This window comes from Oryctolagus cuniculus, chromosome 1 (genome assembly GCF_964237555.1).
Source record: "Oryctolagus cuniculus chromosome 1, mOryCun1.1, whole genome shotgun sequence".
NCBI lineage: Eukaryota > Metazoa > Chordata > Mammalia > Lagomorpha > Leporidae > Oryctolagus > Oryctolagus cuniculus.
In genome coordinates this window covers 12075419-12099757 of record NC_091432.1, presented here as the reverse complement: position 1 = coordinate 12099757, position 24339 = coordinate 12075419, and the positions used below count along the sequence as shown (strand labels likewise).

Genomic DNA, 24339 nt, shown 5'->3' with positions numbered 1-24339 from the left:
TGTCTAATATACATTGGCAAACAAAACAAAGATATTAATCCTTATGGAACATTTATTCTAACAGAGAATGGTGTATTAGAAGATTATAGAGCTTTATTTATGAAAACAGTAATATAAAAGGGATTGGAATTTCTGGGGGAATGACTTCAAGACACAGGTTGGATCTATATTTGCTCTATGTGTATCTAGAGGCATATTATTCTCAAAGTGAAAGGCAGGAACACAAGAGGACAAGCCTAATCACACAAGAGCACTTCAAATATTGGCTTGGGTTGTCTACTGTAATTTCAACCAATAAAAAAAGCAAATTTAAATGGTTAAGTCTTAAGTGGCAGGAAAACAGACTCCAACCACTATGAGACCATGGCAAAGAGTAATTAAGTGTGTTATTATTTCATGAAATGATAAAGAATTGTGACCAATAGTTCAAACAAATATGGTGACATGTGGGAAAAAAAAGACTTGATAAAATGATGATTTGTGATATGTAGATATGTGGGGTATGAACAACACTCCAGGAGAAGTAGGCAGAATAAGGTCTTTAATTTCTGATGGGCTTGAATTTTCCTAGGAAACTGTGATCAGTATTTCCAACCAAAGTGAGCAAGATAGCAGAAAAGAGGTCAGAAGAATAATGAGGAAACTGATAATATAGAGCTTTGCATTTTTACTGTAATCAAAATTGAAGTAATTATATGAAGAGACTTCAAAGAATTTATAGAAAATTAAATTAAAAGATAAAAATTAAAAATATGAACTTCATTTTTCAGCATATGCTCCATTAAGTTCAAGATACTTTTTTTAAAAAAGTTCATTTTGTCTTTTTGCTTTTTTAAAAAAGACGCATTTATTTATCTGGAAAGGCAGAGGAAAGAGAAGCAGAGGTAAAGAGAGAGAAAGGTCTTCCATCTTCTGGTTCACTCCTCAGATGGCCAAAATGGCCAGAGCTGTTGTTATCTGAAGCCAGGAGCCAGGAACTTCTTCCCAGTCTCCTACCCAGGTGCAGGGTCCCAAAGACTTGAGCCATCCTCCACTGCTTTCCCAGGCACATTAACAGAGAGCTGGATCAAAAGTGAAACAGCTGAGGCTTGAACCCGTGGCCATATGGGATACAGCACTGCAGGCCACTGCTTTACTGGCTACACTACAGCACTGGCCCCCAAGATACATTTCTAAGTTATGATATCAGCTATTTAGTCCATCGCTAAAGACCTGAGAATACTGGGAAACTAATCATATTAGTATAGCATTTTTTACATTATTAACTGAAGGAAAATGAATGTACTTTTTAATTTTTTATTTATTTTTATTTTGTTTAAGGAATATAACTTCATGCATTTAATATATACAGATTTGGAAATGTGATCATTCTTTCCCACCTACCTCCTTCCCATCCATACCCCTGCCTTTCTTCCTCCTCCTTCTTCCTTTCCCATTCTTAGTTTTTACAGAGATAAATTTTTCAGTAAATTTTATACTCATAAAGTTAACCCTGGCCGGTGCCATGGCTCAATAGGCTAATCCTCCACCTTAGGGCGCCGGCACACCAGGTTCTAGTCCCAGTCGGGGTGCCGGATTCTGTCCCGGTTGCCCCTCTTCCAGGCCAGCTCTCTGCTGTGGCCAGGGAGTGCAGTGGAGGATGGCCCAAGTGCTTGGGCCCTGTACCCCATGGGAGACCAGGAGAAGCACCTGGCTCCTGCCTTCGGATCAGCGCGGTGCACCGGCTGCAGCACGCTGGCCACGGCAGCCATTGGAGGGTGAACCAACGGCAAAGGAAGACCTTTCTCTCTCTCTCTCTCACTGTCCACTCTGCCTGTCAAAAAAAAAAAAAAAAAAAAGATAACCCTACACTAAATAGAGAGTTCACCAATTAATATGAATAAAAAAACAAACAAACAAAAGAAAAATATTGTGTTCCTCAACAGTCAAGACAAGGACTGTTCAAGTAATTGCTTCTCATAGTGTCTCTTTCACTTTCACAGGTTTCCTTTTAGATGCTCTGTTAGTTGTCACAGATTAGGGGGAACATATGATATTTGTCCCTTTGGAACTGGCTTATTTCCCTAAGTATGATATTTTCCAGATTCATCCATTTAGCTGTAAATGACCAGATTTCATTTTTTTTAACTGCTGTGTAGGATTCCATATAGTACATATCCCATAGTTTCTTTATCCAGTCTTCCATTGATGGGGCATTATGTTGATTCCATGTCTGGACTATTGTGAATGGAACTGCAAAAAAACATAGACATGCAGATGTCTCTTTTATTTGCTGATTTCATTTCCTCTGTGTAAATCCCGAGGAAAGGGATGGCTGGATTTTATGGTAGGTCTATATTCAGATTTCTGAGGTATCTCCAAACTGTCTTCCATAGTGGCTTTACCAGTTTGCATTGCTACCAACAGTAGATTAGGGTACCTTTTTCCCCACATCCTCACCAGCATTTGTTGTTTGTTGACTTCTGTATGAAAGCCATTCTAACTGGAGTAAGGTGATACCTCATTGTAGTTTTGATTTAACATCCCTGGTAACTAGTGATCCTGAACATTTTTTCATGTGTCTGTAGGCCATTGGGATTTCCTTTTTTGAGAAATGTCTATTTAAGTACTTTGCCCACGTCTTTTTTTTTTCTTTTTTATTTATTTATTTATTTATTTATTTATTTATTTATTTTGGGCAGGCAGAGTTAGAAAGAGAGAGAGAAAGGTCTTCCTTCCATTGGTTCACCCCCCAAAATGGCCACCAAGGCCAGTGTGCTGTGCTGATCTGAAGCCAGGAGCCAGGTGCTTCCTCCTGGTCTCCCATGCGGGTGCACAGCCCAAACACTTGGACCATCCTCCACTGCCTTCCCAGGCCATAGCAGAGAGCTGGACTGGAAGAGGAGCAACTGGACAGAATCTGGTGCCCCAACTGGGACTAGAACCTGGGATGCTGGTGCCGCAGGCAGAAGATTAGCCAAGTGAGGCATGGCGCTGGCCCGGCCAACTTCTTAACTGGGTTGTTTGCTATTGTTGAGTTTTTTATTGCTTTATATATTCTGGTTATTAATCCTTTATCAGGTGCATGGTTTGCAAATAATTTCTCCCATTCTTTTTATTGCCTCTTTACTTTTCTGACTGTTTCTTTTGCTGTACAGAAGCGTCTCAATTTGATGTAATCCCACTTGTTAATCTTCATTTTTATTACCTGTGCCTCTAGAGTCTTTTCCAGGAAATCTGTGCCTAGGCCAATGTCTTGCAGGGTTTCCCCTATGCTCTCTAGTAATTTGGTGCTACTGGGTCATAAATTTAGGTCTTTAATCCATTTTGAATGGATCTTTGTATAAGGTGTAAGGTAGGGGTCTTGCTTCATATTTCTGCATATGAAAATCCAGTTTTCCCAGCACCACTTGTTGAAGAGATTGCCCTTGTACCAAGGAATGGTTTTAGCTCCTTGGTCAAATATAAGTTGGTTGCAGATGGTTGGATTGATTTCTGGCGTTTCTATTCTGTTCCATTGGTCTATTCATCTGTTTTTGTACCAGTACCAGGCTGTTTTGATTATAACTGCCCTATAGTATGTCTTGAAATCTGGTATTGTTATGCCTCCAGCTTTATTTTTGTTGTATAAGATTGCTTTAGCTATCCTAGGCCTCTTATGTTTCCAAATGAATTTCAGCATTATTTTTACGAGATCTGAGAAGAATCTCTTTGGTATTTTGATTGATATCACATTGAATCTGTAAATTATTTTTAGAAGAATGACATTTTGATGATGTTGATTCTTCCAATCCATGAACATGGAAGATTTTTTTCCATTTTTCATTTCTTCTTCTAATTCTTTCTTTAGAGTTTTGTAATTCTCAGTGTAGAGATCTTTGACCTCCTTGGTTAAATTATTCCAAGATATTTAATTTTTTTGTATCTATTGTGAATGGTATTGATCTTAGAAGTTCTTTCTCATTGGCTGTGCAGACAAAAATTATTGTTTTGTGTGTTGATTTTATATCCTGATATTTTACCAAACTTTTATGAGTTCCATTAGTCTCCTAGTAGAGTCCCCATATATATATATAAATATATATATATATATTCATATCATCTGCAAATAAGGATAGTTTGACTTCATCCTTACCGATCTGAATCCCTTTTATTTATTTTATTGCCTGATGGCTCTGGCTAAAACTTCCAATACTATATTGAATAGCAATGGAGAGAGTGGGCATCCTTGTATGGTTCCAGATCTCATTGGGAATGCTTCCAGTTTTTCCCTATTCAGTAGGATGCTGGCTGTGGGTTTGTCATAAATTGCCTTAACTATGTTGAGGAAAGTTCCTTCTAGACCGAATTTACTTAAAGTTTTCATCATGAAAGGGTGTTGTATTTTATCAAATGATTTCTCTGCATCTACTGAGATAATCATATGGTTTTTGTTCTTCGATTTGTTAATGTGATGTATCACATTGATTGATTTGCGAACACTGAACCATCGCTGCATACCAGGGATAAATCCCACTTGGTCTGGGTGGATGATCTTCCTGAAGTGTTGTCGAATTCAATTTGCCAGGATTTTGTTGAGGATTTTTATGTCTGTGTTCATCAGGGAAATTGGTCTATGGTTTTCTTTCTCTGTTGCATCATTTTTAGGTTTAGGAATTAAGGTTATGTTGGCTTCCTAGAAGGAATTTGGGAGGATTCCATCCCTTTCAATTGTTTTGAATAGCTTGAGAATAATTGGAGTTAGTTCTTCTTTAAATGTTTGGTAGAACTCAGCAGTGAAGCCATCCGGTTCTGGACTTTTTTTTTTTTTTTCGGAGGGTCTTTATTACTGACTCAATTTCTGTCTCAGTTTTGGGTCTGTTTAGGTTTTCTATGTCTTCAGTGCTCAGTTTAGATAGATTATATGTGTCCAGGAATCTATCCATTCTTTCCAGATTTCCCAGTTTGTTGGCATACAGCTCTTTACAAAGTAATTTCTGATGATTCTTTTTATTTCTGTGGTGTCTGTTGTTACATTTCCTTTTTTCATCTCTAATTTTGTTGATTTGGTTAGTTGGGCCAATGGCATGTCAATTTTATTTTTTTTCTTCAAAAAAAACAGCTGTTCATTTTGCTGTTTCTATGTCTTTATGGCTCAGTTTTTGTAGATTTATATATCTAGGAATATATCCATCTCTTCTGGTCTCCCAATTTGTTGGTATATAGTCCTTTGTGGTATTTCCTGATGATTCTTTTTATTTGTGTGATATCTGTTGCTACATTTCCTTTTTCCATCTCTAATTTTATTGATGGTTAGTTGGGGCAATGGAGTATCAGTTTGTTTATTTTTTCAAAAACTCAGCTCTTTATTTCACTAATCTTTTATATTGTTTTTTGGTATCAGTTTGGTTTATTTTCTAATTTGAATTATTTCTTTCCTTCTACTAATTTTCTTTGATTTCTTGTTGTTTTTCTACATCTTTAAGATGTATTGACAGCTCATTTATGTGGTGACTATTCAGTTTCATGATGTAAACACTAATTGCTATAATGTTCGCTCTTAACACTGCTTTTGCTATCTCCCATAAATTTTGATATGAGATATTGTATCTTCATTCATTTTTTTTCATTTCTTTTATGCCCCAAAGTTTCTTTAGGAGCACATTGTTCAATGTCCATGTGTTTGCATATATTCTTGATATTCTTGAATTGTTGGTTTTGAGTTTCAATCCATTGTGATCAGAGAAGGTACATGGTATGTTTATTTTTTAATTTGCTGTGACTTGCTTTATGGCCTAGTATATGGTCTAAACTAGAGAAAGTTCTATATATTGCTGAGAACAATGTGTATTCTGCCACTCTATGGCGAAAAGTCCTGCAGATACCAGTTAGGTCCATTTGGTCCATAATGTCATTTAGTTCTGTTGTTTCTTCATTGTTTTTCTTGTTTGGTTGATCTATCCAATGATTAAAATGGGCTATTGGCCAGTGCCGTGGCTCAATAGGCTAATCCTCCACTGGCAGTGCCAGCATACCAGGTTCTAGTCCCGGTTGGGATGCCAGATTCTGTCTTGGTTGCTCCTCTTCCAGTCCAGCTCTCTGCTGTGGCCCGGGAGTGCAGTGGAGGATGGCCCAAGTGCTTGGGCCCTGCAACTGCATGGGAGACCAGGAGAAGCACCTGGCTCCAGGCTTCAGATCAGGGCAGCACACTGGCCGTGACAGCCACTGGGGGGTGAACCAACAGAAAAAGGAAGACCTTTCTCTCTGTCTCTCTCTCTCTCTCTCTCACTGTCCACACTACCTGTCAAAAAAAATGGGGTATTGAAGTCCCCCGATGCTATTAAAGTCTATGTCTCCTTTTAGATCCATTAATAGTTATTTTAGGTAACCAGGCACACTGTACTTGGGTACATATACATTTATTATTGTCACATCTTCCTGTTGTACTGACCTCTTAATCATTATATAGTGTCCTTCTTTGTCTAATTTGACAGTTTTTGTGTTAAAGTCTATTTTGATATTAAGATAGCCTCAGTTGCTTTGTTTCCAATGTTAGCATGAAATATCTTTTTCCATCCTTCCAATTTCAATCTACATGTGTCTTTGTTGGTGAGGTGTGTGACTTGTAGGCATCAAATAGATGTGTCTTGATTTTTAATCCATTCAGCTAGTCTGTATCTTTTAACTGGAGAGTTCAGGACATTTACATTCAAGGTAACTATTGATAAGTAACTACTTGGTCCTGCCATTTTTCTATATATGTTCCAATCATTTGCTTTGAGTTCTTTTGTACTTTTACTGGGGGATTTTCATTCTTTTTTTAACTTTTATTTAGCACATATAAATTTCCAAAGTACAGTTTATGGATTACAATGGATTATTCCCCACGATAACTTCCCTCCCACCCACAACCCTCCCATCTCCCACTCCCTCTCCCATTCCATTCACATCAAGATTCATTTTCAATTATCTTTACATACAGAAGATCAATTTAGCATATATTAAGTAAAGATTTCAACAATTTGCACCCAACAGAACATAAACTGTAAAATACTGTTTGACTACTAGTTATAGCATTAATTCACATTGAACAACACATTTAGGACAGAGATCCTACATGAGGAATAAGTGCACAGTGACTCCTGTTGTTGACTTAACAAATTGACAATCTTGTTTATGGTGTCAGAAATCTACCTAGGCTCTAGTCATGAGTTGCCAAGGCTATGGAAGCCTTTTGAGTTCACCAACTCTGAAGATATTTAGACAAGGTCTTAGTCAAAGTGGAAGTTCTCTCCTCCCTTCAGAGAAAGGTACCTCCTTCTTTGATGACCTGTTCTTTCCACTGGGATCTCACTCACAGAGATCTTTCATTTAGGTCCTCTTTTTTTTTTTGCCAGAGTGCCTTGGCTTTCCATGCCTAAAATAATCTCATGGGCTCTTCAGCCAGATCCGAATGCCTTAAGGGCTGATTCTGAGGCCAGGGTGCTGTTTAGGACATCTGCCATTCTATGAGTCTGTTGTGTATCCCGCTTCCCATGTTGGATGGTTCTCTCCCTTTTTAGTTCTATCAATTAGTATTTGCAGACACTAGTCTTGTTTATGTGATCCCTTTGACTCTTAGACCTATCAGTGTGATCAATTGTGAACTGAAATTGATCACTTTGACTAGTGAAATGGCATTGGTACATGCCACCTTGATGGGATTGAATTGGAATCCCTTGGCACATTTCTAACTCCACCATTTGGGGCAAGTCAACTTGAGCATGTGCTGAACTGTACATCTCCTCCCTCTCTTATTCCCACTCTTATATTTAACAGAGATCCCTTTTCAGTTAAATTTAAACACCTAAGAATAATTGTGTGTTAATTACAGAGTTCAACCAATAGTATTAAGTAGAACAAAAAAATACTAAAAGGGATAAATTATTAAATTGTACATCAAAAATCAGGACAAGGGCTGATCAAGTCACTGTTTCTCATAGTGTCTATTTCACTTCAACAGGTTTCCTTTTTGGTGCTCAGTTAGTTGTCACTGATTAGGGAGAACATTTGATATTTGTTCCTCTGGGACTGGCTTTTTTCACTCAGCATGATGTTTTCCAGATTACTCCATTTTGTTGCAAATGACTGGATTTCATTGTTTTTTACTGTTGTATAGTATTCTATAATGCACATGTCCCATAATTTCTTTATCCAGTCTACTGTTGATGGGAATTTGGGTTGGTTTCAGGTCTTAGCTATTGTGAATTGTGCTGCGAAAAAGCATTAAGGTGCAGACAGCTTTTTTGTTTGCCAGTTTAATTTCTTTTGGGTAAATTCCAAGGAGTGGAATGGCTGGGTTGTATGGTAGGGTTATATTCAGATTTCTGAGGAATCTCCAGACTGACTTTCATAGTGGCTTTGCCAGTTTGCATTCCCACCAACAGTGGGTTTGTGTCCCTTTTTCCTCACATCCTCTCCAGCATCTGTTGTTGGTGGATTTCTGAATGTGAGCCATTTTGACTAGGGTGAGGTGAAAACTCATTGTGGTTTTGATTTGCATTTCCCTGATTGCTAGTGATCCTGAACATTTTTTCATGTGTCATTTGGATTTCCTCTCTTGAAAAATGTCTATTGAGGTTATTGGCCCATCTCTTGAGTGGGTTTTTTGTTGTTGTTGTTGTTGTTGTTGTGGAGTTTCTTGATATCTTTGTAGGTTCTGGTTATTTACCCTTTATCTGATGCATAGTTTGCAAATATTATTTCCCATTCTGTTGGTTGCCTCTTTACTTTCCTGACTGTTTCTTTTGCAGTACAGAAAATTCTCAATTTGATTTCTCCTATGACCCAGTGTTCATTCAGGAGCACCTTGTTCAGTCTCCATGTGTTTGCATGTGCTCTAGGGATTCCTGAGTTGCCAAATTCCAACTTCATTCCTGTATGGTCTGAGAAGCTGCATCATATGATTCTACTTCTTTTGAATTTGCTGAGACTTGCTTTATGGCCTAGGATGTGGTCAATCCTAGAGAAGCTTCCATGTATTGCTGAGAAGAATGTGTATTCTTTATGTATAGGATGAAAAGTTCTGGAGATATCTGTTAGATCCATTTGGTAAATAGTGTTGATTAAATCTCCTGTTTCCTTGTTGATCTTCTTTCTGGTTGATCTATTTCTGATAGTGGAGTATTGAAGTCCCCCAGTACTATTGTATTGGGGTCAATGCATCTCAAGGATCTAGAAAAACTGCAGCAAACCAGACCCAACCTAGTAGTAGAATAGATATAATTAAAATTAGAAATCAACAGAATTGAATCAAAAAAAAATTACAAAAGATCAGCAAAAAGAAGAGCTGACTTTTTGAAAACATAAATAAAAATGATACCCCATTAGCCCAACTAACTAAAAAAAGAAAAGATCCAAATCAATAAAATCAGAGATAAAAAAGGAAACCTAACAACAGACACCACAGAAATAAAAAGAATCATCAGAAATTACTACAAGGACTTGTATGCCAGCAAACAGGGAAATCTATCAGAAATGGATAGATTCCTGGAAACATGCAACCTACCTACAATGTCATCAAAATGAACATTCTACAAAGCAATTTGTAGATTCAGTGCAATACCAATCAAAATACCAAAGACATTCTTCTCAGATCTGGAAAAATTATGCTGAAATTCATATGGAGACACAGGAGACCTCAAATAGCTAAAGCAATCTTGTGCAACAAAAACAAAGCCAGAGGCATCACAATACCAGATTTCAGGTCATACTGTAGGGCAGCTGTAATCAAAACAGCCTGGTACTGGTACAGAAAGAGATGGATAGACCAATGGAACAGAATTGAAACACCAGAAATCAATCCAAACATCTACAGCCAACTTATATTTGATCAGGATCTAAAACCAATTCCTATAGCAAGGACAGTCTATTCATTAAATGGTGCTGGGAAAACTGGATTTCCACGTGCAGAAGCATGAAGCAAGACCCCTACCTTATACCTTACAGAAAAATCCACTCAACATGGATTAAATATCTAAATCTACAACTTGACATCATCCTATTATTAGAGAACATCGGAGAAACCCTGCAAGATACAGGCACAGGCAAAGACTTTTTGGAAAAGACCCCAGAGGCACAGGCAGCCAAAGCCAAAATTAACAACTGAGATTACATCAAATTGAGAAGTTTCTGTACTGCAAGAAACAGGCAAGTGAAGAGGCCACTAACAGAATGGGAAAAAATATTTGCAAAGGATTAATAACCAGAATCTACAAAGATATCAAGAAACTCCACAACAACAAAACAAACAACCCACTCAAGAGATGGGCCAAGGACCTAAATAGACATTTTTCAAAAGAGGAAATCCAAATGGCCAACAGAACATTAAAAAAATGTTCAGAATCACTAGCAATCAGGGAAATGCAAATCAAAACCACAATGAGGTTTCACCTCACCTCAGTTAGAATTGCTTATATACAGAAATCTACCAACAACAGTTGCTGGAGTGGATGTGGGAAAAAAGGCTCTCTAATCCACTGTTGGTGGAAATGGAAACTGGTAAAGCCATTATGGAAGTCAGTTTGCAGATTGCTCAGAAACCTGAATATAACCCTACCACATGACCCAGCCATCCCACTCCTTGGAATTTACCCAAAGGAAATTAAATTGGCAAATAAAAAGAGCTGTCTGCACCTCAATGTTTATTGCAGCTCAATCCATGATAGCTAAGACATGGAATCAACCTAAATGCCCATCAACAGAAGACTGGTAAAGAAATTATAGGATATGTACTCTATAGAATACTATACGGCAGTAGAAAAAAAAGTGAAATCTTGTCATTTGCAACAAAACAGAGGAATCTGGAAAAGATCATGCTGAGTGAAAAAAGCCAGTCCCAGAGGAACAAATATCATATATTCTCCTGATTGGTGACAACTAACTGAGCACCTAAAAGGAAACCTGTTGAAGTGAAATGGACGCTATGAGAGACAATGACTGATCAGCCTTTGTCCTGACTGTCGAGGAACAACTTACTATTTTATTCCTTTCAGTATTTTTTGTTCTTCTTAATACCATTGGTTGAACTCTTTAATTAACACACAATTATTCTTAGGTATTTAACTGAAAAGTGATCTCTGTTAAATATAAGAGTGTGAACAAGAGAAGGAGGAGATGTACAGTTCGGCACATGCTTACTTGGGCTTATCCTTAATGGTAGAGTGTGGGGAGCAAACCGGACTAGACTGAGTTGCTGGAATTAGGACTTATTCTATGCATCTGCTCTCCCACAATATGGCGCTGGGAGAGAAGTAAACAGCTTCCGCACAGCTGCCTCCAGTTCAACTAATAAACTGTAGGACTTGCTCCTGATTGGAGAGCAGCGTACTCGGCGTGTGGGCAGCCGAGTTGGGATTGGCGGAGGAGGACTATAAAGGAGGAGAGAGACGGCATGCATCAGGAACATCTATGGGGAACATCTAGCTGAGGGAACACCTGTGCAGCCCCCGAGAAGAGCCGGCCGGCGGTGTGCCGCTCCCCTGCGGAAGTGGGGAATGCGGCCAGGGGGAACTGCCCTTCCACGGAGGTGGAAGGGATAGTAGCCAACACGGGAAGAACCAGCAGCAAACCCGGGGAGGGCCGAGCAGACGAAAGAACAGCGCAGGGTCCTGTGTCGTTCCTCCACGAAGAGGGGGAGCGACATAATGGTGCCGTGACTCGGATAGGAAACCTAGGACGGATAGGAAACTTAGGAGGGAAGAAACGGGAAGAACTGGGAAAATACCGGAGAGAGAGACTAGCAAACAGCCTAGGGAAAAGCCGGACGAAAAGGGTGCCGGAAGAAGCTATTGAAAGCCTAGGCATAGATTCGGATACGGACTACGGGGGGAAGCTGGGAGAAATCTTTAAGGTCGAAAGCTAAAGTGAAAGCTAGAACAAACAGACTCGGATGCGGACTGTGGGGAGAGGCCAGGAGAAATGAGGGAGGAATATTGTTGGAGGAAAGTTTGGGGAAACATACCGGGTAGAGAAAAATGTTAGGGAAATTGAAGCCGCGGGGGGCAGGACAAGGCGGACACGAAAGCCACTTTGGGATTCTCAAGTTAACCCGGGAATAGGGGCGAAAAGTTGAAACCAGAAGCTGAAACGTGAGCCTGGTTGGGATCCGTCTGATTAGCCCGGGGAGCAAAGGACGGGAAGCCAAACCGTGGGGCGGAGATGTACGCTGGGTTGAATTCGCCAGGCTAGCCCGGGGAACTTAGATTGAATGCTAGTGGCGGACACGTAAGCTACGCTGTGTTACTCGCGGAAGCCGCCGCGTGCAGAGAGCACGGGGCGTGAATAGATAGGGAACGGGGCTGGCGTAGGCCGTGGTGCAGACGCGAAGGGCGTGGAGACCGCGGAGCGCGCGAAGCCAAGCCGCGCAAAGCCGGGAAGCTGCGCAGATGAAAGAGGCGCGGGCTGAAGCGGCTCAGCTGGGAAAGCCGGGGAGAAATAGCCTCGGGGCGGAGCCTGCTGGCAGGGCGAGGCGCCGGGAAGCTGCGGGGATAAGAGAAACAGAAGTTTAGAAGTAAAGTGAGAGAAATAGGAATGTTGGCAGACAGAAGTAAAATGGGAGAAATAGGAATGCCCGGAGATAGTGAAATAGAGAAAAATAAGGCCTCCCCTCAACATGGCAATGAGAAAGCTTGGATTCGGCCTGCCTGATTAAGTGAGGCGATGAGCACCTGGGCGGCTAGCAGCTTATGCGCTGCAGGTCACCGAAGACAGGCACGAATTAACATCAGTAAGGCTTCCCCACAATACAACAATATTAAGCTTGGATTCGGTCTGCCTGATTTAAGGCGGTAAGCGCCAGCAAGCAGCTCGACCAGAGTATGAGCTGCAGGTCACCGAAGATAGGCACAAACCAACACTAATAAGTCTCCCCCACAATACGGCAATGAGAAGGCTTGGATTCGGTTTGCCTGATAGGTTTTGTAAACACCTGCAGGCAGTTCTAGCAGAGCAGAGCATGCGCTGCAGGGCACCGAACACAGGCACGCATCAGCGCCTAAAAACCTCCTCACAACATGGCGAAGAGAGGACCCGGATTCGGTTTGCCTGATGGATAGGACTTGTAAGAGCCTGTGGCAACTCTAGCAAGTAGAGCAGAGTGTGTGCCGCGGGACACCGAAGACAGACGCGTATCAACGCTAAAAAATAAAAAGAAAGGGGGATCTGTGGGGAGCAAACCGGACTAGACTGAGTTGCTGGAATTAGGACTTATTCTATGCATCTGCTCTCCCACAATATGGCGCTGGGAGAGAAGTAAACAGCTTCCGCACAGCTGCCTCCAGTTCAACTAATAAACTGTAGGACTTGCTCCTGATTGGAGAGCAGCGTACTCGGCGTGTGGGCAGCCGAGTTGGGATTGGCGGAGGAGGACTATAAAGGAGGAGAGAGACGGCATGCATCAGGAACATCTATGGGGAACATCTAGCTGAGGGAACACCTGTGCAGCCCCCGAGAAGAGCTGGCCGGCGGTGTGCCGCTCCCCTGCGGAAGTGGGGAATGCGGCCAGGGGGAACTGCCCTTCCACGGAGGTGGAAGGGATAGTAGCCAACCCGGGAAGAACCAGCAGCAAACCCGGGGAGGGCCGAGCAGACGAAAGAACAGCGCAGGGTCCTGTGTCGTTCCTCCACGAAGAGGGGGAGCGACAGTAGAGCTAGAGATGTGCTGAGGGATTCCAATTCAATCCCATCAAGGTGGCATGTACCAATGCCATCTCACTAATCAAAGTGATCAGTTTAAGTTCATAATTGATCATAATGATAGGATTAAGTGTCAAAGGGATAAACAAGACTAGTGTCTGGAAATACTAACTGCTAGAACTAAAAAGAAGAGAACCATCCAACATGGGAAGTGGGATACACAGCAGACTCATAGAATGGCAGAAGTCCTAAACAGCACTCTGGCCTCAGAATCAGCTCTTAAGGTATTCGGATCAGGATAAAAAGCCCATGAGATTATTTTAGGCATAGAAAGCCAAGACACTCTGGCAAAAAACAAACAAACAAACAAACAAACAAACACTAAATGAAAGATCTCTGTGAGTGAGATCCCAGTGGAAATAATGAGCCATCAAAGAAGGAGGTACCTTTCTCTGAAGGGAGAACTTCCACTTTGACTATGGCCTTGTCTAAATAAGATTGGAGTTGGCAAACTCAAGAGGCTTCCATAGCCTTGGCAGCTCTTGACATGAGCCTCATGTGATTACTGATGTCATAAATAAGCGTGTCAAATGTTAAATCAACAACAGGAGTCACTGTGCACTTGCTCCCCATGTAGGATCTCTGTCCTTAATGTGTTGTACTATGTGAATTAATGGTATAACTAATACTCAAACAGTACTTTATACTTTGTGTTTCTGTGTGGGTGCAAACTGTTAAAATCTTTACTTAGTATATACTAAATTGATCTTCTGTATATAAAAATAATTGAAAATGAATCTGGATGTGAATGGGATTGGAGAGGGAGTGGGAGATGAGATGGTTGCAGACGGGAGAGAGGTTATGAGGGGAAAAAGCTGCTATAATCCATAAGTTGTACTTGGAAATTTATATTTATTAAATAAAAGTTTTCAATAAAAATGAACAAAATAAAATAAAAAGTTATCTGAGAACGTGCTTTAGTATCCAATATGATAGCCACTAGTCACAGGTAGTTGTTGAGCCTAAAAAATACAGCAAAGCCGCACTAAGAAGTGCTGTAAATGCAAAATGTATGCAAGATTCTAAAGGCTTGTATGAGTAAAATGAATGTAAAATATGTACTTAATAACTTTATATAGATTTCTCTTGAAACAGTAGTGTTAAGTACATAAGATTATAAAAAATATATTATTAAAATCAACTTTATTTCTTTTTACTTTTCTTAATGCAGTACTAGAAAACTTCAAATTACATATGTACTTTGCATTATATTTCCACCAGACAGCTTGAGACAATATTTTGACTGAGGAAGTTCCATGCTTAGATTTATTTATTCTGTGAGAAATACGATATTATACAGGCTATAGAAATTAGAGGCAGCTAAAGTAGTTCAGACAAGAACTACTTAAGAAGGCCTTAATTCGGCCGGCGCCGTGGCTCACTAGGCTAATCCTCCCCTGCGACGTTGGCATTCTGGGTTCTAGTCCCAGTTGGGTGCCGGTTCTGTCCTTGTTGCTCCTCTTCCAGTCCAGCTCTCTGCTGTGGCCCAGGAAGGCAGTGGAGGATGGCCCAAGTACTTGGGCCCTGCACCCGGATGGGAGACCAGGAGGGAGCACCTGTCTCCTGGCTTCAGATTGGCGCAGCGCAGCGCAGCTCCAACATGGCTGCGCGCAGAACATGGGGCCGTGACTCGCCTCTGCTCAGTCTCGAGTTATAGCGTTAACCTGCTTTGCGGAGCGATGGACCCGCCGGGGTTCACAGCGTCACTGGTGGCCGGTGGGGTAGCAGGTGCCTCTGTTGACTTGATATTATTTCCTCTGGATACCATTAAAACCAGGCTGCAGAGTCCCCAAGGTTTTAATAAGGCTGGTGGTTTCCGTGGAATATATGCTGGTGTTCCTTCTGCTGCTATTGGATCCTTTCCTAATGCTGCTGCCTTTTTTATCACCTATGAATATGTGAAATGGTTGGTGCACTCTGAGTCATCATCCTGCCTGACACCTGTAAAGCATATGCTGGCTGCCTCTGCTGCAGAAGTGGTAGCCTGTCTGATTCAAGTTCCTTCTGAAGTTGTTAAACAGAGGGCACAGGTATCTGTTTCTACCAGAACATTTAAGATTTTCTCTAACATCTTACGTGAAGAGGGCATCCAAGGATTATATCGAGGTTACAAAAGCACAGTTTTAAGAGAGGCTCTCTGGTCCTGGAGGCAGGATCATGTGGTGGATTCTTGGCAGTCAGCAGTCTGTGGAGCTTTTGCAGGTGGATGTGCAGCCGCAGTCACCAGCCCCCTGGACGTGGCAAAGACAAGAATTATGTTGGCAAAGGCCGGCTCCAGCACTGCCAGGGGGGATGTGCTGTCTGCCTTGCACGGGGTCTGGCGGTCCCAGGGCTTGGCAGGGTTATTTGCAGGTGTCCTGCCTCACATGACAGCCATCAGTCTGGGCGGCTTCATCTTCCTGGGGGCTTACGATCAGACCCGCAGCCTGCTGGGGGGAGTTGGCAGGCAAAGTCCCTGAAGCGGAGCCAGCCCCACACCACTCCTGTGACGAGGAGCCCCAGGCTGGAGCCCCTCCTGGTAAGCAGCCACTGGCTTGGCCACCTGAGCACCCCGCCCAGTGCTCAAGGCCCCTGTGCCGGCTGCAGATGTTCAGACAGCTGTCTCCGTGGCGGTGCCTTGAATGGTTTCCTCAGGACCCCTAATAAATAAGCTTGCCGATGCTGAGGCCAGCCTCAGCGGCCTGTAGCGGCCATTTTGGGGGTGAACCAATGGAAGGAAGACCTTTCTCTCTCTCTCTCTCTCTCTCTCTCACTGTCTAACTCTGCCTGTCAAAAAAGAAGGCCTTAATTCAGTTTAGAGGTGCCAAGCATACAGCTTGTAAGAAGTTTTTTAAAATTGTCAGATAACTAAAATCATTAAAGTCAAGAACAGATACATAAACTATATCTTAAAAAATATTCTAATGGGGAGAGTTCCAAGACGGCAGAGTATGGAAGGAGCTTACTGCTCTATTCCAGGAGAATATCGTTTTTAAAAAAGTGGAGAGTGCAGTCCCAGGGAAGACTTATGGAGAAAATGGCAGAGGAAACTTTACGGACCCACATGGAGGGCATGGATGCCCACAACTCAGGACTCCAGCAGCTGAGAGCGATGCATCAGTGTTGGAAAGTGCAGTAGACCAGACTGCAGCAGCACAAGCCACTGGCACTGAAGATGCAAGAAGAGCCTAGAGGGAACCAGGCTTGGAGCCCCATGGGGGATAGTGTACCTGCCAAAAATAGAGGAGAAAAAAAAAACGGAGAGGCACATTTCTCTCTCACACATTACGTTGGTGTCCTATAACAAGCCGATAGAGTAGGTGGCATTTTGTTCATATGTAACAGGCATGCCAGCTCATGTCCATGCCCAGCAACCAGCTGAGTGGAAATTGCTGACTCTGGGGAGAATTAACAGGAGGCTAAGAGCTCATAACTGTGGCAGGCTTTTCTGCTGGGACTGTGAAGAAAACTGAGGCTGTGTAGGAGGACTCACAGTGTGGTTGGGACTTTGGGCAGTCACTGTGGGATACTCCACATGGTCAGGGCTTCCTGGTTACCTGGTGAAGGACACTGCTGGGGAATCTGAACTTAAACTGAGGACTGCACAGATCCTTTGTGTGGTCCTTGGGGCAGAAGGGATGAATATTATACTCACTGGGGTAGGGCTCAAGCACTGGACTTCTTTGAGGAGAAGAGCTCAGCTGAGCAGAATAACCTTCCCTTCTGATTAAAAAAAGAGAGGAGATTTACCATCCCAAACCTTGATATGTCACTTTAGACAAGCCCTTTATCCTGGATCTGACCAGAGCTCATTGGCCACACCAACTATGTGACTTTAGATGGTCACTGAAAGCTGACACTCCACTTATCTACAGAGGAATAGTACAAAGATAAAATCTGACAACAAAGAGAGAGAGAGAGAAAGAGAGAGAGAGAGACAAAGAGGAGGAAGAGGGGAAGGGGGAGGGGGAGGCGGAGGAAACCAACGAGGATCTCCACAAATGATGAACAACAAATGAACCAATTCAAGAAACAAGATTAAAGAAGAAAACATTATACCTCCAAAAGAACATAGCACTTCAATACTAGATTGTGAAGATGATGAGAGGAAATAAACTTAAAAATGGAATTCAAAAATTGATTATAGGATTACTTAGAAGTAATCAGAAGCAAATGCACAAACTACTGAAATCTGTACAGAAGATGTAAGAAAATTTCTCTCATGAAATTGAGATCTTAAAGAGAAAACAAAATGAATTGAAGAATTCAATAGAACAAATAAAAATGCAGTGGAAAGTCTTAACTACAGAATTTGTGAAGCAGAAGAAAGAATATCCAACTTAGAAGAAAAAACACAGAGAAAATTATGCAATCAAGCCAAAGATAAGAATAGGAAATTAGAAAACTAAAAAACACTTGGGAATCTACCAAGATACTATCAAACAAACCAACACGTGGATTCTAGGAGTCTCTAAAGGCATGGAAAGAGAGAAAGGATTAGAAGGACTTTTTAGTGAAATAATAACAGGAAACTCCCTAATTTGGAGAAAGAAAGGGACATCCAAGTACAGGAAGCACAAAGAACTTCTAATAGACATGACCAGAAAAGATCTTCACCATGACACACTGTAATCAAACTCACTACAGTAAAACAAAAAGAAAAGATTCTAAAATGTGCATGAGAGAACCACCAGATTACTTTTAGAGGATCTCCAATTAGACTCATAGCTGACTTCTCATCAGAAACCTTAAGGCTAGAAGAGAATGGTGAGATATAACCCAAGTCCTGAAAGAAATAAAAATCAACCAAGAATACAATACCCTGAAAAGCTCTCATTTATGAATGAAGGTGAAATGAAGACTTTCCATAACAGAAATTGAAAGAATTTGTCCCACCCATCCAGCCCTGCAAAAGATGCCTAAGGGTGTGCTGCACACAGAAACGCAGAAATGTGATCATCACTTCAAACGAAGGTAAAGGAAGAAAATCTCTCAGCAAAAATTCAAAGGAAATTCAAAATAAAAAATAGGAATATTTTTGGAAAAATGACAGAGCAAAGTCTTTGCTTATCAGTAGTCACCTTCAATGTAAATGACCTCAGCGTTCCAGTTAAAAGACACAGACTGGCTGAATGGATTAAAAAACAAACCCATCTATTGGTGCCTACAAGAAACACATCTCACCAACAAAGATGCATGCAGACTGAAAGTGAAATGATGGAAAAAGATATTCCATGCCAACAGAAACAAAAAAGAGCTGGTGTAGCCATTGTAATATCAGACAAAATAGAATTTAACATAAAAAATGTTAAAAGAGAGAAAAAAGGCGCTATATAATGATTAAGGGTTCAATTCAACAGGAAGATGTAACCATTATGAATGTAGATGCACCTAATTACAAGGCACCTGGCTATTTAAGAAAAAAGGGATCTAAATGGAGACATAGACTCCAATACAATCGTAATGGGGAACTTCAGCATACCCTCTTTCAGCAATGGACAATTCAATCAGACAGAAAATCAGCAAGGAAGCAACAGATTTGATCGACACTACAGACTAAATGAACATAACAAAATCTATAGAACTTTTCATCCTACAGTTGCAATACACATTATTCTCATTAGTGCATGGAACTTTCTCTAGGATTGACCAAATGCTAAGCCATAAAACAAGTCAGCAAATTCAAAAGAATCAAAATCATACCATGCATCTGCTTGCATCACAATGAAGCTGGAAATCAGCAACTCAGGAATCTCTAGAGCAAATGCAAACACATGGAGACTGAACAACATGCTCCTGAATGACCAGTGGGTCACAGAAGAAATCAAAAGAGAAATCAAAAAATTCTGGAAACAAATGAAGATGACAACACTACATGTCAAAACTTATGGGATACAGCAAAAGCAGTGTCAAGAGGAAAGTTTATAACAATAGGTGCTTAAATCTAGAAATTGGAAAGGCACCAAATAAATTAGCTTTCAATGCATCTCAACAATCTTGAAAAAAAACAGCAAACCAAACCCAAAACTAGTAGGAGAAAAGAAATAATTAAAATTAGAGTAGAAATCAAGCTGGCGCCATGGCTCAATAGGCTAATCCTCCACCTAGCAGTGTGCCAGCACACCGGGTTCTAGTCCCGGTCGGGGCATCAGATTCTTTCCCGGTTGCCCCTCTTCCAGGCCAGCTCTCTGCTATGGCCCGGGAAGGCAGTGGAGGATGGCCCAAGTGCTTGGGCCCTGCACCCAATGGGAGACCAGGAGAAGCACCTGGCTCCTGCCTTCGGATCAGCACATGCACCGGCCGCAGTGCGCCAGCCTTGGCGGCCATTGGAGGGTGAACCAATGGTAAAAGGAAGACCTTTCTCTCTCTCTCTCTCACTATCCACTCTGCCTGTCAAAAAAAATTAGAGTAGAAATCAACAAAACTGAATACAAGAAAAACAATAAAAAAGATCAGCAAAATGAAGAGTAGGCTATTTGAAACAAAATTGACACACCATTGGCCCAACTAACCAAAAAAAAAAAAAAAAAGAGAGAGAGAGAGAGAGAGAGAAGACCCAAATCAATAAAATCAGAGATGAAAAAGGAAATATAACAACAGACACCACAGAAATAAAAAGAATCATCAGAAACTATTAAAAAGATCTGTATGCTGGGGCTGGCTCTATGGCGTGACAGGTGAAGCTACTGCCTGCAGTGCCAGCATCCCATGTGGGTGCTGGTTTGAGTCCCAGCTGCTTCACTTCTGATCCAGCTGTCTGCTCTGGCCTTGGAAAGCAGTGGGGGACTGCCCAAGTCCTTAGGACACTGCACCCATGAGCAAGACCCAGAAGAGGCTCAAAGCTCCTGGCTTCAGATTGGCACAGCTCTAGCTATTGCAGCCAATTGGTGAGTAAACCAGTTGATGGAAGACCTCTCTCTCTCTCTCTCTCTCTCTCTTTGCTTCTCCTTCTCTCTCTTTGTAACTCTGACTTACAAATAAATAAATAAACCTTTAAAAAAAGGAGCTGTATGCCAACAAACTGGGAAACCTAGAAGTGTACAGATTCCTGGACACATACAACCTACCTAAACTGAGCCATGAAGACATAGAAAACCTAGACACACTCATTACCAAGAAGGAAATCAAATCAGTAATAAAGGTCTTCCCAACAAAGGAAATATCAGGACTGGATGGCTTGACTGATGAATTCTACCAGACATTTAAAGGAGAACTCTAATTCTTATCAAATTATTCAAAGCAATTTAAAGGGAAGGAATCCTCTGAAATTCTTTCTATGAAGTCAGCATCACTTTAATTCCTAAACCTAAAAAAGATGCAACAGAAAAATAGAATTACAGACCAATTTCCCTGATGAGCATAGATGCAAAAACCCTCAACAAAATTCTAACCAATTGAATCCAACAACACATCAGAAAGATAATCCACCCAGACCATGTGGGATTTATCTCTTGTATGCAGGGATGGTTCAACTTTCCCAAGTCAATCAATGTGATACATCACATTAACAAACTGAAAAACACAAACCATATAGTTATCTCAGTAGATGCAGAGAAAGCATTTGATAAAATAAAACACCCTCTCATGATGAAAACTCTAAGAAAATTGGGTATAGAAAGAACATTCCTCAACACAATCAAGGCAATTTATTACAAACCCATGTCCAGTATCATATTGAATGGGGAAATCTGGGAAGTATCCCCACTGAGATCTGATACCAGACAAGGATGCCACTCTCACAATTGCTATTCTATATAGTCCTGGAAGTTTTAACCAGAGACATTAGGCAAGAAAAAAAATCAAAGTGATTCAAATTGGGAATGAGAAAGTCAAACTATCCCTATTTGCAGATGACATGATTATATTATCCAAAAGACTCCAATAAGAGACTACTGGAAATCATAGAAAAGTTTGCTAAACTAGTAGTATATAAAGTCAATACACAAAAATCATCAGCCTTTGCATACACATACAAAGGCAGAGATTAAAATTCTAAGATCAATTCCATTCACAATAGCTACCAAAAAAAATCAAATACCTTAGAATAAATTTAACAAAGGATGTCAATGAGAATTACAAAACATTAAAACAGAATTGGAAGAAGATACCAAAAATGAAAAAATATTCAATGTTCATGGATTCTAAGAATCAATATTGTCAAAATATCCATTCTTCCAAAAGCAATTTATAGATTCAATGCTATACCAATCAAAATACCAAAGACATTCTTCTCAGATCTGGAAAAATGCTGAAATTCATTTGGAGACACAGGAGACCTTGAATAGCTAAAGCAATCTTGTACAACAAAAATAAAACTGGTGGCATCACAATACCAGATTTCAAGACATACTAGAGGGCAGTTACGATCAAAACACCCCGGTACTGGTAGAAAAATAGATGGATAAACCAATGGAACAGAATAGAAACATCAGAAATCTATCCAAACATCTACAACCAACTTATATTTGACCAAGAAGCTAAAACCAGTCCCTGGAACAAGGACAATCTCTTCAACAAATGGTGTTGGGAAAACCAGAATTCCACATTCAGAAGTATGAAGCAACACTCCTACCTTACACCTTACAGAAAAATCCACTCAACATGGATTAAATATCTAAATCTATGACCTGACACCATCAAATCATTACAGAACATTGGAGAAACCCTGCAAGATATTGGTATAGGCAAAGACTTCTTGGAAAAGACCCCAGAGGCACAGGCAGCCAAAGCCAAAATTAACACCTGGGATTACATCAAATTGAGAAGTTTCTGTACTGCAAAAGAAACAGGAAAATGAAGAAGTAACTGACAGAATGGGAGAAATTATTTGCAAACTATGCAACTGATAAAGGATTAATAACCAGAATCTACAAAGAGATCAAGAAACTCTACAACAACAAAACAAAGAGCCCACTTAAGGGATGGGCCAAAGACTTAAACAGACTTTTTTTAAAAGAGGAAGTCCAAATGGCCAATAGACACATGAAAAAATGTTCAAGATCACAAGCTGTCAGGGAAATGCAAATCAAAACCACAATGAGGTTTCACTTCACACCTGCTAAAATGGCATTCACACAGAAATTAACAAACAACAAATGATGGTGAGGATATGTTGAAAAGGTACCCTAATCCACTTTTGGTGGGAGTGTAAACCAGTAAAGCCACTGTGGAAAACAGTATGGATGGAGACACCTCAGAAATCTAAATATAGATCCAGTCATCCCACTACTGGGAATTTACTCAAGGGAAATGAAATAAGTAAACAAAAGAGTTATCTGAACCCCTATGTTTATTGCAGCTCAATTCACAATAGCTAAGACATGGAGTCAACCTAAATGCCCATCAACCTAAGACTGGAAAAGAAATTATGATATATGTAAACTATGGAATACTATACAGTGGTAAAAAAATGGAATTCAGTCATTTGCATAATGTATGAATCTGGAGAACATCATACTTAGTGAAATAAGCCAGCCTCAAAGGGACAAATAACATGTGTTCTCCCTGATATGTGATGACTAATAGAGCAGTCAAAAGGAAATCTGTAGAAGTGAAATTGACACTTTGAGAAGGGATGACATGAGCTGCTCTTGTATTGACTGTTGAGGAACAGTTTTTGTTTTTTGGTTTTTTTCCTTCATACTATTTGCTGAACTCCTGAATTAACAGAGTTAATCATATGTTTTTAAAGTCAATTGAAAATAGATCTCAGCAAAAAATAAGAGTGGGAATAAGAGAGGGAGGTGGAAATTTGTAATTTTAAAGCTGTATAGTTCTGCATACATTCCTACAGACTCACTTCTAAAGGTACAGTTTAAAAACTTGTCAAGGGACTTCAAATCCCAATATACTTGTTGGTAAAAATGCCATTTTAATTGTTAAAGTGATCATATTAGTGTTAAATAGAACATATAAATAGGATTAAGTGTTAAAGTGATCATATAAATAGGGTCAAGTGCTTGGTAATAATAATAGATAAAATTTAAAAAGGAGAGACTGTTCCAACATTGGAAGCAGTCCACACAGCAAACTCATAGAGTAACAATTGCTTTAAGTAACACTCTGACCCTCAGAATCAGCCCTTAAGGCTTCCTGGTCTGGCTGAAAAGCCTGTGAGAGCATTTGAGGCATGGAATGACAAGACACTGTGGCAAAAATATTCTACATAAAGGATCTCTGTGAGAGAGACCGCAGCGGAAAGAAGTGACCATCAAAGAAGGAAATACTCTTCTCTAAAGGGAAGAGAGAACTTTGACTTTGCTTATGGCCTTATCCAAATACTGAAGGAGTTTTGTGGACTCAAAAGACTTCCATAATCTAAGCAAATCATGTCAAGAGCTTTGAGTGGTCACTGATGTCATACATAAGTGTGTTAATAGTTAAATTAACAACAGAAGTCACTGTGCACTAACTCCTCATGCAGGACCTCTCTCCTCAATGAGTTGTTATTATGAGAGTTAACTGTAAAACTAGTTCTCAAACTGTGTGTGTGTATGTGTGTGTGTGTGCAAATTGTTGAAATCTTTACTTAGTGTAGTTTATCTTCTATGTACAAAGTTAACTGAAAATGAATCTTAATGGATAATGGGACTGGCAAGGAGAGAGGGAGGTAGAGGAGGGGTGGGAGTATGGGTGGGAGGGCATATATGGTGGGAAGAATAGCTACATT

The 24339-nt window shown here is 40.6% G+C and overlaps 2 protein-coding genes across 5 annotated transcripts in view; both read left to right on the top strand.

Annotated features, from left to right (window-relative positions):
• The window catches only part of LOC108177942 (membrane-spanning 4-domains subfamily A member 12), an 84229-nt gene that overhangs the window by 24541 nt on the left and 35349 nt on the right, over window positions 1–24339 (top strand). The window lies entirely within an intron of this gene.
• LOC127493010 (mitochondrial S-adenosylmethionine carrier protein-like) lies at window positions 709–24271 on the top strand. The gene has a single exon (XM_070064032.1). The coding sequence runs from the start codon at window positions 15371–15373 to the stop codon at window positions 16148–16150; it is 780 nt and encodes a 259-aa protein (XP_069920133.1). The 5' UTR covers window positions 709–15370; the 3' UTR covers window positions 16151–24271.

Excerpts from the sequence above, each read along its gene's own strand:
- LOC127493010 (XM_070064032.1), top strand. The coding sequence starts at position 15,371 with ATGGACCCGCCGGGGTTCACAGCGTCACTGGTGGCCGGTGGGGTAGCA.